Source organism: Neolamprologus multifasciatus, chromosome 12, assembly GCF_963576455.1.
Source record: "Neolamprologus multifasciatus chromosome 12, fNeoMul1.2, whole genome shotgun sequence".
In the NCBI taxonomy this organism is placed as follows: Eukaryota; Metazoa; Chordata; class Actinopteri; order Cichliformes; family Cichlidae; genus Neolamprologus; species Neolamprologus multifasciatus.
In genome coordinates this window covers 28,522,551-28,544,752 of record NC_140450.1, presented here as the reverse complement: position 1 = coordinate 28,544,752, position 22,202 = coordinate 28,522,551, and the positions used below count along the sequence as shown (strand labels likewise).

The 22,202-nt window shown below is 40.5% G+C and overlaps 3 protein-coding genes across 3 annotated transcripts in view; all 3 read right to left on the bottom strand.

The window, feature by feature from the left end:
• Positions 1-11,513, bottom strand: part of LOC146507218 (dual specificity testis-specific protein kinase 1) — a 29,741-nt gene extending 18,228 nt beyond the window's left edge. The window contains exon 1 of the mRNA XM_085181518.1: positions 11,403-11,513. Within this exon, the coding sequence (XP_085037644.1) occupies positions 11,403-11,433 (31 nt within the window). The 5' untranslated portion in view covers positions 11,434-11,513. The remainder of the gene's footprint in view (positions 1-11,402) is intronic.
• Positions 11,514-18,471: 6,958 nt separating this feature from the next.
• On the bottom strand, positions 18,472-20,211 carry b3galt8 (beta-1,3-galactosyltransferase 8). Its single transcript, XM_085181517.1, is given in 5 exon segments — positions 18,472-19,319; positions 19,321-19,344; positions 19,346-19,819; positions 19,822-19,878; positions 19,880-20,211. Coding segments are annotated over 5 exon segments (972 nt in total). The 5' UTR covers positions 20,057-20,211; the 3' UTR covers positions 18,472-19,079.
• A 596-nt stretch (positions 20,212-20,807) lies between these two features.
• Positions 20,808-22,202, bottom strand: part of ccdc180 (coiled-coil domain containing 180) — a 28,833-nt gene continuing 27,438 nt past the window's right edge. The window contains 3 exon segments of the mRNA XM_085181504.1: positions 20,808-21,039; positions 21,130-21,241; positions 21,380-21,476. Coding sequence (XP_085037630.1) covers positions 20,902-21,039; positions 21,130-21,241; positions 21,380-21,476 — 347 coding nt within the window. The 3' untranslated portion in view covers positions 20,808-20,901.

Below are 22,202 nucleotides of genomic sequence, written 5' to 3'. Positions count from 1 at the left end.
CCACTTTTGCGCTGTTCCACATTCAGTGAGAGCCACTTTCATTAATTTAGTGGAAGTGTTGTCATGTGCGCTCTGCTAACAGTACACTCAGTGAAGCAACATGGCTATGTTTACAGCTGAAGGTAAACACATTGCATGATTTATGTCTCAGTTTCAGATTCTTGTGCATTTCCACATTCTGTTTCTGTCTGCTTTTGTCATCCTCCCTCTCATTTTCCACTCCGCTGTCTCCAAAGTCATCGCATTTCAGGAAAAGGTGGACATTCCAAGTGTTGCATCATAAGCTGGTTCTGAACTTTTTAAGCCTTCACTTTAGGTTTACCACTTGTCGTTGTCTTCTACCAGCCACAAACATCCGCATTTAGATGGCAGAATAAGAATGTGCTACCATACTGCATATTAACAGCTTCAACACTGCTATAAAGATTAAACAGTCTTTCATCAAGCAAAGAATAATTTGGCTGCTCTGGTTACTCTAAGTGATCCATGACAGTTTTAAGAGCTCAAGCTTTGTCCTTTTTCTGTTTTTTCCCCAAACATAAGATGAGAAGGTTAGGCAAACAAAATGCGGAATATGTTGTTATCACAACCCGCTGTGAGTTAGACCTGTCTGACCATACACCCCCTCAACAGGAATAGTAATGCTGGCCATGACCACAATGACGTCCTTCCAAGCTGATAAGGAATGCCGTTCAAGAAAGTTGCACAATAAATACCACTTCGCCACCCAGGGCAACATTTTCTTCAGTGCTCTGCTTCTCAACATGAGGATTCTCACAGAAGAATGTCAGAAGGATCATACTGGGAAAAGTGCAAATGCAGGAATTTCACGTCATTAGATGACATCAGTGCAGTGTCTCCCTAGATTCAGGTATTACCACTTGAAGCCAATTTAATAAGAATTACACAAGGGTCTTGGCTGGTATCTTCTCTAAATTAAACCAAACACCAGGTAATGAGCTTGATGACACATTAACTTCCCAAAAGATAAGACTGACAAGTGTAGTCACAAGCACAACACCACGATGTCAGCATGTAACCCTACAGTTATTTACACTTTCAAATCCAAGAAATTGAAACAGATAGCAGATGAGGTTCCACTGACCCTCTTTAGAAGGGTTATGTCAGCCTCTGATCTCAGGTCTGGTGATCTCTTTTCAATTGAAGTGTATCCCATGATGAAAATATATAAAAAGCTTTCTGTGACCTTCAGATAAAGCTTGTGGATATCTGATTCTAGCAAGGGATGTAACCTTTGAGAACCAAGTCATCATCACAGAATCATCAGCTTTGAAGAAAAGCAGAACCTTTCTGGAAACAATGTAAATTTTTTTTTTTTTACTGTGTGTCAATTACAACGATTATTTCTTTGTCCAATGATTTTGGAAATCATACAAAAATATATACAAATAAAAGTTCCTAACCCTATGCTACAAGACTGCAATTGATTTTTCAAAATGTATAAACCGTTACAGTCACCACTGAGGTTGACTTAGACCTCTGAGGATTGAAAACATCTCCATAAAATTTGAAATGAATAATTCTGCTGTAATCACCATCATTTGCTGAAGATTTCCAGTGACTGCCAATGTGTCCAGGACTGAGGATGTTTCAACAGAATAATGACCCTAAGTAGCAAATTAATAAGGAAGAGCCACCAGACAAAAATGATGGGTTATGGAACAACTAGCAAAAAATCCCACATATGAATCACTCTGAAAAGCTACATGAGCAATACACACATGAAACTCAACACATTGTGGCAACTGAAGAAATTATGCATGGAGGAGCCGTCAACAATGTAAGCAGCTGACAATTATGCAAAGAGCAATATAAGAGGTCATTTCTGAAGAGTCTGCAAAGAGACTAGGTTACTTTATTTACATTTGCCACAGGCAGCTGTACATCTGGTTATATATTTCTGTTCACTTACAAATTCAAAATATTTCTAAATACCTCCACAATTCCATCCATGGGACTTATTTTCACAACTGTACTGTTCTGCTACATTAGGCTAAAATAACAGATAGTGAAAAGTTACAAACTGACAGAATCACTGGAAATAGACGTAACATTAATCTTTAAAGTATAGAGCTAATTATCCTGCATATATGTTATGTAATAGAAAACCTACAGCTGGAAAATCAATTGAACATTCAGTGAGTGGTCAGTATTTTTAGTAATAACCTTATTGGTTTCCTCTGTTTTCACACAAAAGCTGAATCTAATGCTAAGCTGACTTTCCTGTAGAAAGAAAGATCTTTCAAATACAACGATTCAGCTTTGGACTGCACTAAAATCACAGAAAGAGGAGTGAGTTCACTGAAGAAATTTCAGCTCTGTTTATTACTGAGAAAAGGGTGAAAATCTCTGTTTTTGTCAAAAATCATCACACTTCCATAGGAAAAAACCCCAGTCTGCCAGTTCTGTGAAGAACTGATATTGTAGCCAGAATATGAGTGGATAACATGATCCTCAGAGCCACACTGACTTCAGGCATAAAGCATGGAGATGATGTGGGTAAACTGCACCGCAGCAGAGTGTTAATCTGCACGTAACAGCCTCTAGTCATGACATTTTTGGCAGCAGCCTGGTGTATTAAAGCTGAGCACTTCAACTAGCCTGAGCCAAGCCACAGTAAGCTGTTAATTGCTTCATGGATTTTTCCAAAGCGAGGTGACGTTTGTCTTGGAGCCACAGGAGCCTCAGAGCTCTGCCTTCAACTGCAAGTTTGCAAAACCAGAGATGGCAGGCTAGAGGATCACTGATGCATCAGACTTGCTGATATCAGATCAATAAGGGAGGCCCAGAGCAAGACTATGCATAGCTGTGGTACCCCATTGTCGTCAACCACACTTGGTGATTGACAAAAGTAGTGATTCAGCATTACCATTAATACTGCAAGACAGAAAGCCCACCAGAGCTTATCTTTGTATTTTTACATGCTGCAGTGCCAATTTTTGGAGCATTTCAAGTTGCTATACATAAATACAACCATTACATCCCAAATTTCAATAATATGTATGCATTAAGTCCATAGTAACTACATAAATTGTAAAAATGTGCAATAAACTACAAAAAACTTGACAATTTTTTTGTGTTTTATACATTTTTCTAGTTACATAAATTCAGAGGTATATCCTCAGAATTGTAAATGTAAAAAAGTTGCACAAAATAGTTTCCCAAACACAGGAAATTTATTTTGAGTGTCTTTATAGTTTCATTTTTGAGATACACTATTTTTTATGAACAGCAGGAAAAATGTAAATAAATATTATTGTGCACAATTTAAAACATTTTCCCACAAAAAATGACATCACTTCTGGTTTTTGCAAGAATGTGATACACATGTGATAGTTCGCACTGATGTTTATTCCAATGTAGAAAGTGGTATGAACAGATCGGCAAGTGTGTTTCTGGAAACAATCTTTTTGCTGTTGCCAACAACAACTTTTTTAAAAAAAATTTGCAATGGCATTAGTGGAAGGAAACTGTGGACCTGGACAGTTTGAATGAATGTAAGTACAAATCCTCCAATTTCCTCCAACTCCTCCAAAAAATGATTGTGCTAGCTTATTTGGTTGCAATTCTACCGGGATTTAAAAATTGTTACGCAAATCGGAAAGCACATGCTCCGATGGGCTTAAAACGGTTAACGGCTAAAAAATACGATCTTTATTTTAATATTCAACCTTTTCTTTAAATCACAACTCATAAAACTCTGAAACCATTCAGAAGCACTAGGGCCCGGCCCTGGCCCAGTGGCCTTTGGTACATTGGTGAAACTAAGGACCTCTTTAGCTGGCAGGGAGGTTTTTTACCATCTTTTTGCAGGTTTTGAATACACTTTAAAACAGCACGCATCAACAACACATGTGAGTGGATGGAGTGGCGTCTTCACACCACCATTCTGTGTTTGCCGTCTGCGGATGGAGGCCGGGAGGAGGAACTGGCTGTCAGGTCGGGCTGGTGGACTGCTGGGGCGATCGTGGCTCAAGAGTTGGGAGTTTGCCCTGTAATCGGAAGGTTGCCGGTCCGAGCCCCGGCTTGGACAGTCTCGGTCGTTGTGTCCTGGCAAGACACTTCACCCCTTGCCTACTGGTGGTGGTCAGAGGCCTGGTGGCGCCAGTGTCCGGCAGCCTCGCCTCTGTCAGTGCGCCCCAGGGTGGCTGAGGCTACAATGTAGCTTTGCCATCACCAGTGTGTGAATGGGTGGATGACTGGATGTGTAAAGCGCTTTGGGGTCCTTAGGGACTAACTAAAGCGCTATACAAATACAGGCCATTTACCATTTATCTTCCCCGCACCACTATTAGCGCTCACACACACACAGGTGTACAAACAGGTATGCACAGACACACAGTATCTTGGGCTGCCTCTAAAAATATCTCGTATTATTAGTACTGTGTGCTGTTCACTAACATTGTCTCTGTTATTTTTGCATACGTTGGCTGTTGCTGTGGTTTTCTCTGCTGTTTTCTTTTTTTCCTCTCTAAACAGGTGTTGAAGCAGACGCCCAGTGTTTTTTCTCTCTCTCCATCTCTCTTCTCCTTTATTGTTTCTCTCCTTCTGTAACTTTCTCCCCAACTTCACATACTTTTTTTTCTCTTTTCCATCCGCCAGTCATGTACATCGTGGTTCTAATAACCCAACATAAAAACATCCTAATAAAATATCACTATCAAGTAGACAGTTATAGCAAATGCCATAATGCTCTACTTGCGAAAGCAAATCTGTTGGCCTTTTTTCGCCTTCAGACAACAATTCTGATTGCTACACTGCCAGATTGGGACAGAGGAAAAAAAGCAAAACAAAACAACAACTCAATGGCTACGTATGTCTCTATGCATAAATATATGAATGAAAAATTACAAAAACAAAAAGAGAGAAAATGAACTGGAAATTCCCCTCCAGAATTGCAGCCATTAACAAAAGTGGGCAACTTTGATACTTGTAGTCACATGTGAACAATTTCTCTATGCATACAATAGTCCAATATGTGCAGGGACATGAGCAACACTGTTGTTCAGTCAGGAAGTCTGGGTGTCATTTTGTAACAACAATTTATTTATTTTTAGTTTTTTTTGTGCAAAGAAAGCTTGCAGTCCAAACTCTACATTATTAACAAACAAAATGTGTATAGTTCAGCATCAAGCTCTCATATTTACACATTTGCAGAAAATATTTACACAAAAACTCAACACTGAGTGTGAGTGAAGATCTCTGCAAAAGCTTTTTTAACCAAGATGTAACTAACAATTCATCGCTATCACTGAGTAAAAAAAGTAGGCAACTGAACTTCTTCAAGACATTTTGCTTCACATCCAAGACGCTCATTAATTTGAAAACACTGTTGGAAAGCCAAAGGTAATAAATCCCTAGTGAGGCTGTCCCATAGGTGGTAGCCCTGAGGGTCACTAACCCACTAACGATTATATGAGTCATCACATGAATTAAGGTGTGGAAAAAACATGTAGGTCATTCCCGTCACCGGGGCCGACAGCGAAACCGCTGTGACACATTGCCCCGCCCACTATAATGTTAGCTATTGACAGCACCTTAGGCAAGATGTGAGTGGGGGTTAAACCACCTGGACTCCTGGGCTCCACTTTAAGTGGTGATTCACAGTGTATGCAGTTGACCTCCTTTACTCTTCCCTCAAAGAAGAGCATCCTTGAATGTGTGCCGTTTCTCCTTTGAGTGCAGAGGTCCAAGTATTCCTCACTGCACTGCACTGCACAAACTTTTTAAGCTTGCATTGGGTGTTTTGTCTTTCATGTCTGATATTCTTTGCTGTGCATTAAGGTTTGGATAAATGCCTGTTTTAAGAGTTTTATTTATATGTGTGCAATCCTTTTCTTTTTCTCTTTAGAGGAAAGAAGGGGTGATTAGGACCCTACACCCAAAGTTCTAGTGGGCAGTTGGAGTCAAACAGTAGGTAATGATCCGTGTGTGTGTGGGGGGGGGGGGGGGGGGGGGGGGGGGGGGGGGGGGGGGGGGGGGGTACGATAAAATTCAGCAATGAGGTTTCCATCCTCCTCAATGTTTTTACTAACAGCACAGGAATCATAACTTGTCTTCATTGGTATGTTCCCTGGTAAACTTTTCAGTGGAGGCGTCATTTTCTTGGGTTTTGCTTTTGACCAAGGTGTTTCAAAAAACAGACCTAAAGAAGCACAGTTGCCTTCTTTCAAGCTCTCAAGACAGCAAGTCTAAAGGAGGTTTTTCCTTTCCACTTCTTTTCCACATCTTTCTTCACTGACCTCTCTGTGTGTGTTTACTGTGCTAAGATCAAGTTACAGGCTTTTGTTCTTTTTTACCTTGAATCTATTTCTGCTACAACCTACCCACACTTTCGCAGCGTCTGGTTTTGTTTTTACTGGAACATTCTGGAACATTAAGTGTCAAGTGTCAACAAAAAAAAACAATCTCAAGTTTGTACTGTTTCAGTTTCCCAATGCTTTCGTTACAATATAATTAGATGGAAAGATTCTCAGATACAACAGGAAGTTGTAATGGTGGTAATTCTGTAATGTGTGCTCTGCCCTGTGGTATAGTTCTTAATACCATGGTGAAGTGGTAATGTGGTTGTGGCTCCAACCACATCCCCATGGAAGAAAATTCCATAGTTGCGCACATTTAAGCGTAATCTCTTGGTAATGACTACACAAAAATGATGAGATGATAGAGGGGGAGGGCCAGACACAGACAAACAGTTATGTAGGCAATTTGGTCTAGCCAGGTTAAATCATCGCTGGAGAACAAGATTCATTTTGTTGTGAGATTAAAACAGTAAAACACTGAAGAGTATATATAAATGTTTAAATAAGTTTATTTGCATCTCTTGTAGTATCTGTTGTTTTAGTAGCTGCGTCACTGCCTCAAAGACGAGCTAGCATACTCGGGTTGTACCAACGACTAATATCAGTGATCGCCAGTGGCAACAGCTGGCCAGGCAAGGCAATGTTTTGCATGAAATTATTATCACAACAGCGACACTGATCAGCACTGATCTCTGATTGCCCGACTGATTCTTTTCTTTTGTTTCTTTCCCTAAATTGAAGCATAATGTGACTGTGCATTTGCAGAGACACGCACTTACATCGTCTCCTAAACTTTTTCTCCCCTCTTGGTATTTGCATATGTGGAAAGCTCTGCTGTGTACAGGAAGGGCAGGTGAAGCTCACAGTAGAGACAAGATATTTTACACAATGCTTACACACAGCATGCATTTTGATTTATTGAGCTAAAAGAGAAGGGTATATTTTATATTAATATAAGATTTAATTTAAGACATGGTAACATGTAGCAACCAAACCCCCAATTAAGCAACAGTAACTAATTAACTGAAAAGCAAATAAAATAAACACTTAAAATGGCATTTGTTTAAAACCACCTCAAGCTGTTGCACTGTCATAAGTTGATTGGTAACCATAGATCCACTGAGAACTTTCACCAGCACATGTGACCCATATGGTACCCATGCAGACAGTGGCGTAAAAGGATTGCATGTGTCTATGCGCACGGTCTATAAAACGTCAATTAATGTTCATTGATCAACCAAAATTCTTTGGTTTTTTCCAAATGCAATCAGGCCATCTGGGAGTCTCACCATATTAGCGAGTGTCTCTCTTTCTCTCTGTGGTTATGCATGGCATGCAAACAAACAGTGAAGATTCTATTCCACAACAGAGTGACACCCAACCGCTTATGGAAACACTGGGCAGAGAGATGCCTCACTCTATATTTTCTTCTGAAAAAGAAAAATGCCATTTGAGAACAAGACACCACTTGTACAAGATGGCTGAGTGGGCTGAAAACAGCGCTGGAGGTCATACAAAATGTGGAAACAGCACAATGTATCTCTGTCCCCTTCTACTGCCTCCCACCATCGCTGCAGCAACACTGAACTCATCCAGTGTTTGAGCCAAACATCAATGTTTGTCAACTTCAGGCTATATAGGAAAAAAGTGCATTTCCACCCCAAGTGACCAATGAAGACGAGTTGTCTGACTGGATAAAGTGTGGCAATCACTTTGTAAATTTTTGATGTTTCAAAATCAAAGATGGCTACAGTAAAAACACCTTCAAGCTTCACAACGTGGATAACATGCATTAAACTTTCTATAAGAGAGACAAGGGGATAAACAACACCTAACTCAGCGCTTTGGCTAAGGCATAAAAACTACTTGATGTTGGCTGATGGATCAAAACTAGTTAGTTGGTATAAGTAAAAAATTATGGTTTGGGTTTAGACCCTTTCACAATGTTAGCACATTAAAAAGTGCTGATGTTACTTTCTGTGATATTTTACACCACAGAGAGCAGATATGAGGAAAACAACATGAGATTTTAGAGATGACATTCTCAGCATTTACCACCTGCAAGGTGAGCACTTAGTTTAGTCGAGATGCACTCATCAGTATGATTTTATATAAAAATAAAACAAAACACATGTGTATATCACAGAATCCTCTCCACCACAGCAAGTCTGCTTATAAAGAAATCCTTCCCTCAGTGATAGATTGAGGCAAAACACCACTGATTACTTAAGAACTGCTTTTTAAATGGATGATCCGTCCTACACAATCAGTGCAAACATGAGCCCTGCAGCTAAGCAGCCAAGATTCCCAGCCATGTAGCAGAAGTGTGAAGGTAAACAAAAAGGCGGTAAAATTCTGACCTTGAAACAGCACGCAGATTACAACGCCAGCGGCTAACAGAGATAATAATCTAAATACAAATTTATTTAACTCACTGCCCCTACAGACCATTGAAAAGAAGATGAGCCTGACGTCATCAGAAAACTCCAGATATAAATTCTGTGTGAGCAAGCAGTAAAATATTTTATTATATTTACATATGGTTCTTTGTCTAAAATGTCAAATGTAACTCTCAGATGTAGGTGTTTGTTTTGGCCAGCGATTAGCACAATCTCATATCTTTTGTATACGTAATAGAGACAAAACCCAGGAGTTCAGGGACAACAATGTAATGGGAAAACAACAGAAACAATCTATAAATAAAACTGTATTTTACTACTTTCATGTCTATAATAGAATATTATTGCAAAGTTCTTTTTATATTTCACACCACTGATGTTGTTTCTGCTGCAACACCTTTCAAGAAATAATGTTAAAAACTCTAAAAGTTTGCCTCGCCAATTAGCACCTGTAAGCTAGAGCAAACATCAAAGCCAAACCTATTCCAACTCAATTTATTTACACTAATAGAAAAATTGTTTTAACTATCTAACAAGCCAAATAGCTTGGTCTACTTATGAGCTTAAGTACCAAAGAGAATACAGAATCGGGAACAGCGATGGACAGTAACGTGTTAAGTAATGTGTTTACTGTAATCAGATTACTTTTTTTTTCAAGTAACGAGTTAGGTAAGGGATTAATATTGCAAAAAAGTAATTCGATTCTTGCTACTTTCTCGTAAGCACGCTGCATTACTGCGTTACTAATCTGTGAATTTGTTTGTGAGAGTGTCTCATGACAATAACGTAAGCGCGTGCAACCTCTGTGGCAGCAACAGACGTGTGTAGATCAACAGAGTACGACCATGCAGCATTTAAAGCTTGGAAGTACTGACATTACTCTGAGTAAAAAAGTGTACACCGCCTGTACACTCTGCATGGAAAGAAAAATTTTCTACAGCGAAAAATGAAGCTTCTAATCTGAGCAAGCACCTAACACACTGTCATGGGATGTGACATTCACAGAGAAACCCTCGGATCCCCCCGCTGACATGACTGCGACACCGGGCAAAACCTCCACCAGCCCCACTCCTGCTAAACAGGTGACAACAGATTTTAAGAGCAGCAGGACTTAGTGTTGCTGAATCTTTCATTTTTGTTCTGTTTTACTTGCATCAATTTGAAAGAGTGTAAACACAGAAAGAATATGTTATTTTATATGCTGGAATATGCAGAAATAGGTTTAAATGTTAAACCTATTTTCTGCATATAATTTTAATTTTTGCGTGATTTAATGTGCATAAAATTAAAAGATTAAAGCCAATAAAACACATTTTAAAAGAGATTCAATTTTATATGATGGATTATGCAGAAAAAAAATAGAACTGGGCTGAATAGAATTGCTTTTATTACCTATTTAGGTTGTGTATAGTGTTTTAAAAGTAACTAAGTAATAAGTAACTAATTACTTTTGAAAATTAGCAATTACTATTGCTATTTCACGTAACTTGACCAACACTGCCCAGGGAATACAGTGTTGATAATTCAGACTCACCTCTACTACATTAAATATGATTAAAGAGCAAAAAGATTACAAGTGAAACTAGCCAACAGAAGCTAGTTATTCCAGCTATCACAGCTACTGTGGGAAAGCAGTATATTTGCTCCAATTGGTAGTGAGTTCAGTCACTCGCCTCAAAGCCTATATAACTTTCAAAGATGTCAAGTGGGTAGGTCCTTAAATAAAAGTTTAGTTCACCTGTCAAGTTCTACCCATGCCATTTCGCAGCAACTAAATTACAATTTGTCAGGAAAGTAAGGAGTAATTAGTTAAGTATTTGTAGTTCATTTCTGTACAAGCGATTCATAATTTTCATATCGATGCTACTCGCCATATTACTAAAACAGTAATATGCAGTTGCAGTTAACTGACAGCTTGACCCAAGTTAATCGCAAAACTGAGTGCACATTGACAGCAGCCTGATGGCAGACTGACAAAGCCGTCTTAATGCATGCAATGCAAGTTCGACTGCGAGTGTTCACAAACCTGGTTCCTGTTCTTAAAGCAGCCATTTCAAAAGGTAAGAACAAACCACAAGTTCATCGCGTCGTGGGCTAGCAATTCATTAACAGGTTTTCAGTGTCACAAAGTTGGCCTCTCTTTTTAACGCAGATGATCATCACCGTAACTTCTAACCTGCTCCAGTGCAGATTATCATTATTGTGATCATTTTATTAAAAACCGACATGTTATTTTAGCAAGTCACCAAGTCAAATGCAGACATTTGTAGCTGGTAACTTCAAGCCTACACAGGATGAGTTGAACATTGGAGCCCAGGTAACGGGACACCTCTGTAACGCACCATCTCTGGACACATTTTAGACAGGCTGCTGCTGAGCAAAGTCTTTCCATTTCAGACATTGCAGAGCTAGACACAAATACCCTACAGCAGATTCACCTGCTTAAAGCAAGAGTCCATCAAATGCACACTTATTTAACACATACAGCCGCTGCTGTGGAGGTGACACACTAACATTACGGTAAGCAGTGCAGCACCGAAACACATCACAGCTCGAGACGAGCGATAAAGTTGTGATTTCTCAGTTCACTGTCAGATTGCCTTTTGAGTCGTTGCATTTACAATCCTGGGCAAACAAATGGAAAATGGAATAGAAATTCATTAGAAATCTTAATACTTACTCCACTGATTTAATAAGCTATTCATGTGCATCTTGTAGTGGAACAAATCCAGAAGCCTCCGCAGAACTGAGGAGGAACCACAGTCAAAAAGCACCACACACACACACACACACACACACACGCACACACACAGCTTTTACAAAGACAAGACAAGAGAAAAACAAGCAAGCAAGCAACACTGAACAATAACACAAACACTGAATTGACAGACAGGACACTGAACTACGAGACCAGCTGTTACTTCATGCATTATGGTTAAAAACTGCTTAAAGAAACAAAATCAGTGCCTTTGCACAAAAAGACATCCAAACCTTCCTGTTCATGATTATTATTATTATTATTCATGATGCTGAATTAACACCACTGTCACAGTGGTCCACAACCCATGTGACCTGTGATCCTTCCTTATCAGGAGAGTGATAAGTGATTTGAGTGAGTGATTTTTTTTTTTCTTTCCAGAAGAGTTATAAACCTTTAAAAAGCAAAAACATTAACCTTGATTTTTTGAATTCTGTACTTTAATTGGAATATCAATATTTTAACCAGTGCAAAAATTAGCAGCTAACGCTAGCAAGCTTGAGTAACAAACAGCATCCATAAACTAAGTGCAGTTGAATGGTCAGTACCTCACACTAGGCCGTATCATTTGTCAGAGAACAACAGTCAAACACAGCAGAGACATCCACTTTAAGCAGCTTCACTTAGCAGAATTCACTCGGTTAAAGAGTTGCCATAAAAATGAAAACTATCCATAAAGGCCAACATTTTTTTTGTACCATGTTACACGCATGTGTTTGAATCCTGTTTAAAGTGGCCACTTTGAAATAAGATTCTATGGGGATTGGACTCCTTTTTTAGAGTCAAAGTCAAGTGGACATTAGAGGAACTGCAGCTTTTTGGAACTTTGTCACTGGTTTCATTTCTCAGCTTAGAAAGCTGAGGTGACACTTTTAAATGAATCTGTCACCATGCTAAACAAATTTGATATCACACATTATAATTAGTCCTGTTGCTAAACTGTAAACTGTAAATATCTGTTAAGACAGCTTTAAGGATGTGCACACCTAACCACAAGCACGTTTTCTTTTTCTCTCTTCTATCTGACTTTAAGTAAAAAATGGCCCCTCTTCAGAGTTTCTGGAGACCGCACTATGAATGACTACCCCTGGGTTGGGAACCAGTAGGCACTATCACAGTTTGATGTTTTCCATTGTAGTCAATATTAAGTTCGGATGGTGCTGAGCATTTCGCGCCTAGTGGCAGACAAACTTTAGTTTTAACCGTTTAACATAATCCACTTTCTGTTAAATCGTCCAGCACTTACATAGACTGAGTCCCCAGCGTCCGAATGTGCAAGATCTGCTTTAAAGTGCCGCTGAAATACTGGCATTCATATATCCGCTCTACTTCGCTGTGTGCAGGAAGTCGCGGTTGTTTTGGTAGCTTTTCTTCACAGAGAGCGGGTGGTAAAGTCAGCTCACGGCGTCGGTGTTGAAACGAGCCTCGCTAATGCAAATGAATGTTTCATGTGTTGTCTTAGGAACCAGCTTCACCAGCACGTCGGGTGATGAAACTCACCCACGAGGAGAGGAGGCCGGCCAGCGCGGGCAGGCAGGGAGACAGCCTCAAAGAGTCTGTGTTAATGTCGGGAGGATACTGAGGAAATGATGAACATTTTCACATACAGTGGCGATTTTTGTTTTTTACAGGCTTTATGACACACTGGATTTAAATGTATTGTTAGAGGGCAACTATTGTACTTCAAGGGCCCTGCAAGCCTGTGCTGAGTCTTCACAAACAATACTGACTATAAGGATACAGTGCTGTCACAGCTGTTCGTACTGATGAGAAGTATCTAGATACAGCACAGAGGTGGGAGTGTTTTGAACAATGCTGAGTACTGGCTCAGAGCATAAACCTCCCACTCAGTCAGTGTGGGAAATGAATAGATTGGAGCACACCGCGCACAAATAACCGAAAATGGACGTAGGGGCGTGGGGGTCTGTATATGACTAAGGGTAACACAACAATACAGGATCATTTAGGCAACCCTTTGCTGTCACTATCAACCAAGGTAATTAGCAACATAATTTGTGGATTAACATACTTGATAGCACCAGAAAATTATTTATTGACATATTATCTCAAAATGGAATCCTTACAGGGTAGTCCTGTTAGTCCCTTCAGTCTGATTTACATTTCAAGTTACATAATGCCAGCTTCAAAACGCAAGACCAGGTCCCCACCACAGCAAAGCAACGCAGTGAATATGTTATATTTACACCGTAAAAAGTTCCACTTATAACAGCATGTACATTAGTTTGATGTTTTTTTTTCCAATTTGTTTATTTAAAATAAATGCCACACAGTCTGACAGACATAAAATAGTATTTCCCAAAAAAAGGGTAATTTCCAAAAGAGCTAATAATGAAAGCCTGGCATATGTCATCGTGGTGCACAGTCAAAGTCAACTGGAGGACAAAAAAAGAAGTGGCCACCTACAGCAGAAGAACAGTATATAAAGGCCTGTGCTTAAAAAAGAGCAAAAGCAAAACCTGACACCGGACCGAGAGATGCCATTTGGGACCTTCAGCTGATTCGTCTAGTGTTCACCAAGCCTCATCAGTAATGGTGTAAGTGGAAAGGTGACTGTCAAGAAGCCATATGTTTTTATGGGGTGATGAATCCAAATGTGATTTTTTTTTTCAAACTGTTATGGATATGTAAGCACAGGATAAAGTGTTTACAGCCATCTGTACAACGCAGTGGCTGCTCTGTCATATTTTGGGGCTGCATTTCAGTCTGTGGTGTTGGAGATCTTGTCAAATTTGATTGAATTAGGGATGAAGAAAAAAATCTTTGATCTACTATGTGATATCATCTGGAAAACATCTGATTTCCAGTAACTAGAATGGAAAAATACATAGTGGAACACTATCAGTCATGGGTTGGCCTTCCAGAGCTCAGACATTATTGAAGCTGTGTGAACGCACAAAACCAGAAATATCCTAAGAAGAGCTCTGATTGTCCTTCAAGAAGCCTGGAGAACTATTCCTGAAGACTGCTTAAAGACGTTACAGAGAAGCTTGCCTGAGAGAGTTTAGACTGTGAGGGCAGGGATAGCTCATTAGGTAGAGTGGAGGCCCCACGATCGGAAAGGTCGGGGGTTCGATTCCCCTGAACAGACTACCCTGAGGTACCCCTGAGCAAGGGTACCTTCCCCAGGGTGCCCAGTGGCTGCCCACTGCTTCACTGAGTGAATGGGTTAAATGCAGAGAGGAATTTCCCCACGGGGTTCAATAAAGTACACTTTCTTTCTTCTAAAGAATAAAGGTGATCGTACCAAATACTGACTTTCAAGCTTGTTGGAAACTATCTGATGCAGTCTTTATGAAAACTGTGTCTACGTTAAAGTTTAAAGGTCAGCTTGCACGCAGGCGTGTTGCCCAGACGAATATCTGTGTGTTCATAAGAGGTGTGTCTGAGCTTCTTGAAAGAAACACTGGCACCGTCTTCTCCCTTGTGAGCGATGCGTTTAGTTTACTGCCAGCTCAGAAGGGAAAAAAATACATGCAGACTGTCAGCTGCGAGGCTGCTGTGGGTGTTGCAGGTTTGCTGTGAGGCTGCCATCTGCTGACAATCAGCCATGCTGGTGAATCATGGAGACTCAGCTGTCCATTTCTGAGCCCACTCACTGGTGCTGTTGCAATCATCAGTCAGCACTCCCAGTCATTACACAGCATCAAATGCTAATTGCATTTTTTTTTCTCTGTTTACTTATCTAACATGAGATTTTTTTCCTTTACTTCAGCCAGGGGTGTTGCTGTATTTCCCATTGTTTGTCCATCTGTAAGTGCTACAACAACGACCTTTCTGATTTTGAATAAAAAATGGTGGGAGTGGTTGAGAACCTGTTAAATTTTGTTGTTCTGCACCTTAAGCAGTGTACAGAGCCCTCAGTGGGTCTAAAACTGCAGCTGTGTTTATGCACAATTTTTAATTTGTGGAAATCTCAAAATTTCACAGGCCACACCCTGAATCACAGCCAATCAAAACCTGCATAAATATACATCAAAAAGTGACATTACCATCTAATCAGACAGGACAGGATGCCCCGTTCTGATGTGTTAAAGTGTTGCTAGAAAATATTGCAGTTACAGACACCTCTAGGATTATCTGTAAAATCATTACAATACATAACATTTGAAGATTTTTCCACATCCTCACACTGGTTGTTTTCACAGAGGTCTGCCAGCAGCAGGTACATTCCAGCTATAAATGAAGCGATCGAACATCCGCTTTAATTCTGCTTCAGTGCTTCTATTTTTACCACCAGCAAGTTCCTCATTCTCACTCTCAGCTTCTCCTGCTGCTTTCCTACTGTTGAGTACTTCATCTTCATCTGCGCTCTCACTTTCTCCAGGCTGGATTTTCAAGTGCTACCTGTGCTTTATCCCCCATTGAAGCACCATAGAAAATACCCCAATCCTGTTTTTCTTTTGAGAGGGAATTGCAGTGAGGTGCACTGGTAAGGAAGGCGATGTTGTAACCATGTGCTTGTGTCCACACTGGTTGATTGCGTGTGTCGCTGCATGCTTGCTGAATAAGATGCATTTAAGGATATGGTTTGAAAACAACACTGACTGTAACGTGACTTCTCTGAAGATGAAGGATGCTGTTGTCTACATGACACTTTCCTCAAACTTCATGTGGTTTCTGACAAAATATATCTGAATCTTATATAATAGATTCAGAAGACACTGAATTTTCTTTTTATTTACATTTTACCCATTGTGCCAACAATGTGCCAAGAACTTCAGACCTACTTGTTAGGGACTTTTTAAACTCGTTCAAAATGCCATAAATATAAGATCACATTTAATTATCTGGGTAACACAGATTCAGAAATTCTTTAGTTACAGCAAAAGAGAAAAAAAAACAAAACTGAATACAATGGATGTTTAATAAATGAAGCTGCTACCACAGGTTCAATAGGGAACAACTGTAATCACCACATCTCAGGTGGCTGTGGCTCAGGCAGTAAAGCGGTTTATGTAGCAGTCCAAAGGTTAGGGAACTGATCTCTGGTGCTTCCTGTCAATATGAACCCTGAGTTGCCCCTGATGCATCCACCAGAACGAGTTTAAATGTTAGATAAATGTTGTGTGTGAGTGACGTGAAAGCACTTTGAGTGCTGAAATTAAATAGAAATGTGCTATATAAGAACCAGAACATTAATCTAGCTCTGTGTCTGTTCTTTGGATCACTTCCACTTCCCCAAACTGTCAGACTCAATGCTGATATCTCTGCTCTTGTCCAATCAACTTCTTTCCCCTCTTCTCTGAGCCAATAAGCCTCCATTCTCTGTGCTCTTCTGTCTTTCAGATTCTCATTTGATCCGCCCTCCTCAAAAGCACCCCATAGTCACCGGAGCCACCATCTTCATCTTCATCACCACCAGCGTCTAGTCTCCAGAGGGTCCTATTCTAATATCACTACCAGGATACTGTTATGGTGTGATGGCCCATGTAATCTATTCACCAAATGGCTTGTTATAATTCTGAATTGCAATAAATCACATTCAATTCATATTTTGTCAGAATAATAAATTATGGCCAAAACAAATCCAATAGAGTTAAACAAGGATACATTTAAAAAATATTGTGCAATAATATAACAAAAATGGAAAAATTCCTCCACTATTTAACACACATAACATCTCAAACACCCCACTCCACATTTTCCAAAACTTTTATTTATATAAATATCATACACGTTAAATAGAAACAGCATTTGTCAAGGTTGGCAAAGGAGCAGCAGCAGTAATATTAAACAGGGATGATCAGGCTTCCTGTTTGACAGGCAAAAATTATATTGAACCAACTCACAGGTAACATTTTATCCCTGCAACACCCTACAGTTATCACAATAAATCACCAGCAGTAAACATGATTTCTCATCTTCAAGTCACTACTGCCACCTGCTGGTTTGTCATGTATGACTACTATGCATGAGTAAACGGGACCCTGACAAAAAAAAAAGCTGCAGGATACACATAGCTTGATTGCAGTATAAAGTAATCAGTGCAATTTAGACATTTTTGTTTTAACACATCGAGAATCATGTAAAAACCGTTCATTCCAACAAACCCGTATTAAAGTGCAGTGCACGAGCTACTGGTGAGGCAATCTTTAGTATTTTTTCTCTGCAGTACAAACAAATGTCACGTTGAAGGTCTGAGGACCGGGATTTGATCTTAATCCTAAATCTGACAAACACACAAAAACAAAATGTTATGTTAACATTATGGACTAGTCACCGAAACGCTTTGCTTTAGAAATATGTGTGTCAGTACAGCTTTGCTCTCTTGAAATGCTGTGTTTTGTTTTGTTTTTTTTTTGCTGCTGAACTCTATAAAGGGCAAACTGCTTCAGAGGAGGGGGCCATCCATGAGTCTTAACCTGAGCGACTTACCATAACTTCCTGTCGCCAATTCAAACAGGAAGCAAAAACTAAGCATAAAAAGTTACTGTGTTGCGCTGGGTTTTGTGACTCCACGTACACATAGACCCTAAACCATCAGGCACTAATGGGAGAATACTTTCAAAGAACCTTTGGTATTAAAAGCACTTCTTTGGCATAGGCTAGGAGCAGTAAAAGAAGCTGAAGCACTGCAGTGAATACACATTTTCTTTCAAAGATCACAGAACTGTTGATTGACTCAAGGAAGGGACTGTAACATACATGTTGAGCCCACTGATGAGTCAAACAACAGAAATTCGGTCACAAAATAAAAAAGGTGGCAAGTCATTTTTTAAATGACTTGTGTGACTTACTAACTGGAAGCTAAGGTTTAAAGCTGTGTCTTAACGGTGGCCTTAGCCCAAGGAGGTAGATCAGTACTCCCTGGCAGGGTTTTATTCTGATCAGTGTTTAGGCACATCTGATCTTTGATGTTACTAACATGTCTGAGTTGAGCAACTTTTTCAACATACTTTCTTTCCTCATCGGTTTTAAAATTTAAGGCAACAACCATTTTCATTCTCACTTTCCCTACAGCAATCATATCTTCAGCAACTCATCTGATTGAGTTTAGTGTAATTAATGACAAAAAGAAATATCAAAGTGTCACATTTGACAAGGTGGAACCGCCAAACTTTTGGCACAGAAATAAATTAAACAATTAACTTATCACAAAAGGGTTTTGTTTTTTTTTTTTTTTGTCTGAATGAGTATTTGATCAACTTTTGAGTTGAGTGTTAATACAAAAATGTTCCTATTTTTCTTTTTATTAGTAGATTTGAAAACATATCTGCTATAATTCTGTTTATGAAAATAAACACAAGTGGACTGAAACTGACTTTACTCCTACACAGCACTATGCTATCTTGCATAGACAGAGCGCTTTAGGTTGAAGTTGTAAAATGTTGCTTATTATGTTTATTTCTTTGGGTTTTGTTTTACAAACTACAAGCCAATATTCAGTATTGAGTAAGGAGACTGATGAGGATGGTCTAAACTAAGACCCAAAGGTTTTCAAGAAGATATTTTTTCTGTTGATAGACTGATCAGCTGACTAGCTGATGCTGTTTGCCACCCTAACCTCTGTGTGTCAGCTGGCCTTCCTTTCCTTCATAGCAGGCTTACTCCCTTAGAATTGCCTGCAATGGCACCAGGTTAAATGTGATCAGCATCTTTCGTAGCCTTTGGTAAGTCCTGCCAAACCCTCAGCAGCTTTGGTGCCTTAAAGCCATTAACAATGATCAACTTGGCGAAGGTGCACCTGTCGTACTTCAGGTTTTTGATTTCGAACAGGCTTCTGAAGAACGGCAGGCTGTAGGCGTACACAGGCCTGACACCCAGCATCCGCAAGCACAAGCCCACATAGACATCCTCCAAAGGGAGGACCCGCACAAATACTGGAGGCCCAGGAGATCCTGGCTTGCCAGGTCAGCGGAGAACACGTAACCGGCTCCAGACACGTAGGAGGGGAAGCTCTCCTCTGGAATTAGCTCATCTGACACGTACCACTTGCTGTTGGGCTCCCGCCGTGGCCTGCCATCCTGGAATCACCGACCCTGTGATGAAGTTCTCCTTGGGGAGTTCCTCAGCCACTGGATCAGATAAAAGACATTAACGAAGATGTCTGCATCCACCTTCATGGCGTAGGACGCACCGGGGCAGTAAGTAGCCAGCCACCTCATCATCATCATGGTTTTGATTGTCAGATTGTAGTAATTATCCACAAAGTTCATCTGGACGATGTCTGCATGCTGCCTGCTCTCCTCCTCCAGTTTCTGCTGGAGGGCCGACATCTGTGGCCTCTGTGGGATCCCCACAAAGAAAAGATGTGAGGGTTGTCCCGGCCAGAGGCGCCTCCACGTTTTCCTGATGGCCTCCCGTGCCGCAGGCGTCTCTCAGCCCCCACGGGCACAATGAACAATAGGAAGGGGCTCCTGTGCCTGCAAACACTGGGTTTGATTGAGGAGGTAGCGGTATGTCTGAGGGTCTACGAGGACGGTACTCCTCCGGGGAAGCGGGCTGGGCTCTGGCGTCTGTTTACTCAGTGAGCTCGCTACGATATGCGCAGTCAGGGCCAGCACAGCGGCAGCGCTGAGTAACTTCACCAGCCCCCAGATTAAAGTTGCCCGCATGGTCTAAACCGACGAGCCTCTCTTTATTTCCCTAACGCGTCCGATAGCAGGCCCCTCAGCCCGGGTCCCCGTGATCCCACACGGAAGTAGAAAATTGTCCTACAAGATGCCACTCTTCTTCTTCTCTTCTTCCGCGGTTGAAGGCCGACAATAAGGCGTGTTACTGCCAAACTCACGGGTTGCGTTCAAAAGTACCTCCTACCTCCTACTCCTAACCACTTTCCTGACCTCGAAAAACACTTTATCGACTTCAAGGAAAATTTACGTTAGTCGTCTCCTCAGGATTGAGCCTCTAACTCGTCCTGCTGGCAGCAGATTGATGGTTTTTATTGAACTGGCTGTATCTTAGTATATAAATGACAGCAAGGAGCAAGCTCCTGTTTGCCCAAGTGCAACATATCTTGAGCTAGTTTTCCTTTCCTTTTTAAAGTTTAGTTTTGAGTTTTCATGTTAGTAAGTTTTTTATACGTAATTTTCTTTAGGTTAATAAAGATAACCTACATAGCTTTAGGTTACTTTTAGTTAAGTATAACAACCTTGGAACAGGCAGTAATATTTCTTAATTTCCTAGTGAGACAAGAATCACATTAGATGTTTCAAGTTAGTGCTTTGTCACATTCAGAGTAAAATGTGTTCAGGTGTCAACATATGCCTGGTTATGGGAAGGCTCTCATTCTGCATCTCTTGCACGGCTAATGTAGGTGGTCAGATGTTCATGACTGCTGCTGGTAGAAAAAAACAACAACTGATGTCAGGAAGTTTTTCTTCTTCTCTGGTTTATTAACAAACATTAAATGCAGTAAATGGCATCACAGCCTACACCAAAAACTTTCAGTCAGCTGCTGCTATGTTGGCTTCTGTATCAGTTTCAGAGAGTGTATCTGTTGTCTCCAGTGAGTGTTCCAGCTCTGTTGTTCACTCAGCTGTCTTCGTTTCATGTCGTCTGAGAGCAACAGTTCCAACTTGACCACTTGCTCAAACCGCTGACACACACACACACACACACACAGACACACACAAAAACATTAATTACATGTGTCATTTTGTTTGTGTGTGTGTGTGTGTATACACACCTTCATAGCAGTGTTTCTTTGCTCCATAACAGTCACATGTCCTGGGGTCCACTTGGATGTAGCGATCGAAATTGTTGTTACCGTAGTATGAGAAGATGGCAGGTCACCTGTGCTGTTGGTTGTCATGTCCATACACACACACACACACACACACACACACACACACACTTTAAATTGACTATACTTTCTTCTCTAGCCACAAACATCTGCACTACCAGGGGTAACATGCAGGTCAGAGGTCAAAGGTTACCTATTTTCAGCACTTGGTCTGCTTCCTGTTTCAGATGCTGCTTCTACAGTAACAGCACCACCTTCTGTCTGCTGTCGTGCTGTTGCTGTACCAGTTTCTATGGAAACAGGTTAAACATAAAAATTATTCAAAGTTGTTTTGGAAGCACTCATCTTGAAATGTATCTGGGACCTTATCTGGGCAGAAATTTTTAAACACAATATAAATAAACTTTAATTTCATTGGTTACCCAGATATATAAAATGCATGTGGGAAATCACCATTCAGATGCTTTCAAATTTTAGTGACTTTATCCAGAAAGTATTCACTTCACTTGTTTCACATTTTGGAATGTAACAGCCTTTTCACCTCAAAATTCTACACACAATACCCCACAATCTTTGCTCAATACTTTTGTTGAAGCAGCTTTGGCAGCAATTACAGTTTGAAGTCTTTTTGATTATGATGCTACAAGCATGGTACACATATTTTGGGGTAGCTTCTCCAAATTTTCTTTGCAGAACCTCTCATGTTTCATCAGGTTGGATTTGAAGGATTGGTGCACATTTTCAGATCTCTCCAGAGATGTTCAATTGGGTTCAAGTCTGGTCTGTGGCTGAACAACTCAAGGACATTGACAGAGTGGTCCCAAAGCCAGAGAACTTTGTTTCTCATGGGCTGAGCATCCTTCATATGGTTTTTTAGCAAACTCCAGGCAGGCTGCCATGTGCATTTGACTGCTGAGTCAGTTCCGTCAGCCCAGGGCTGATTGGTGGAGTGCTACAGAAATGGTTGTACTCCTGGAAGGTTCTTGTCTCTCTACAGAGCAATGCTGGAGCTCTGG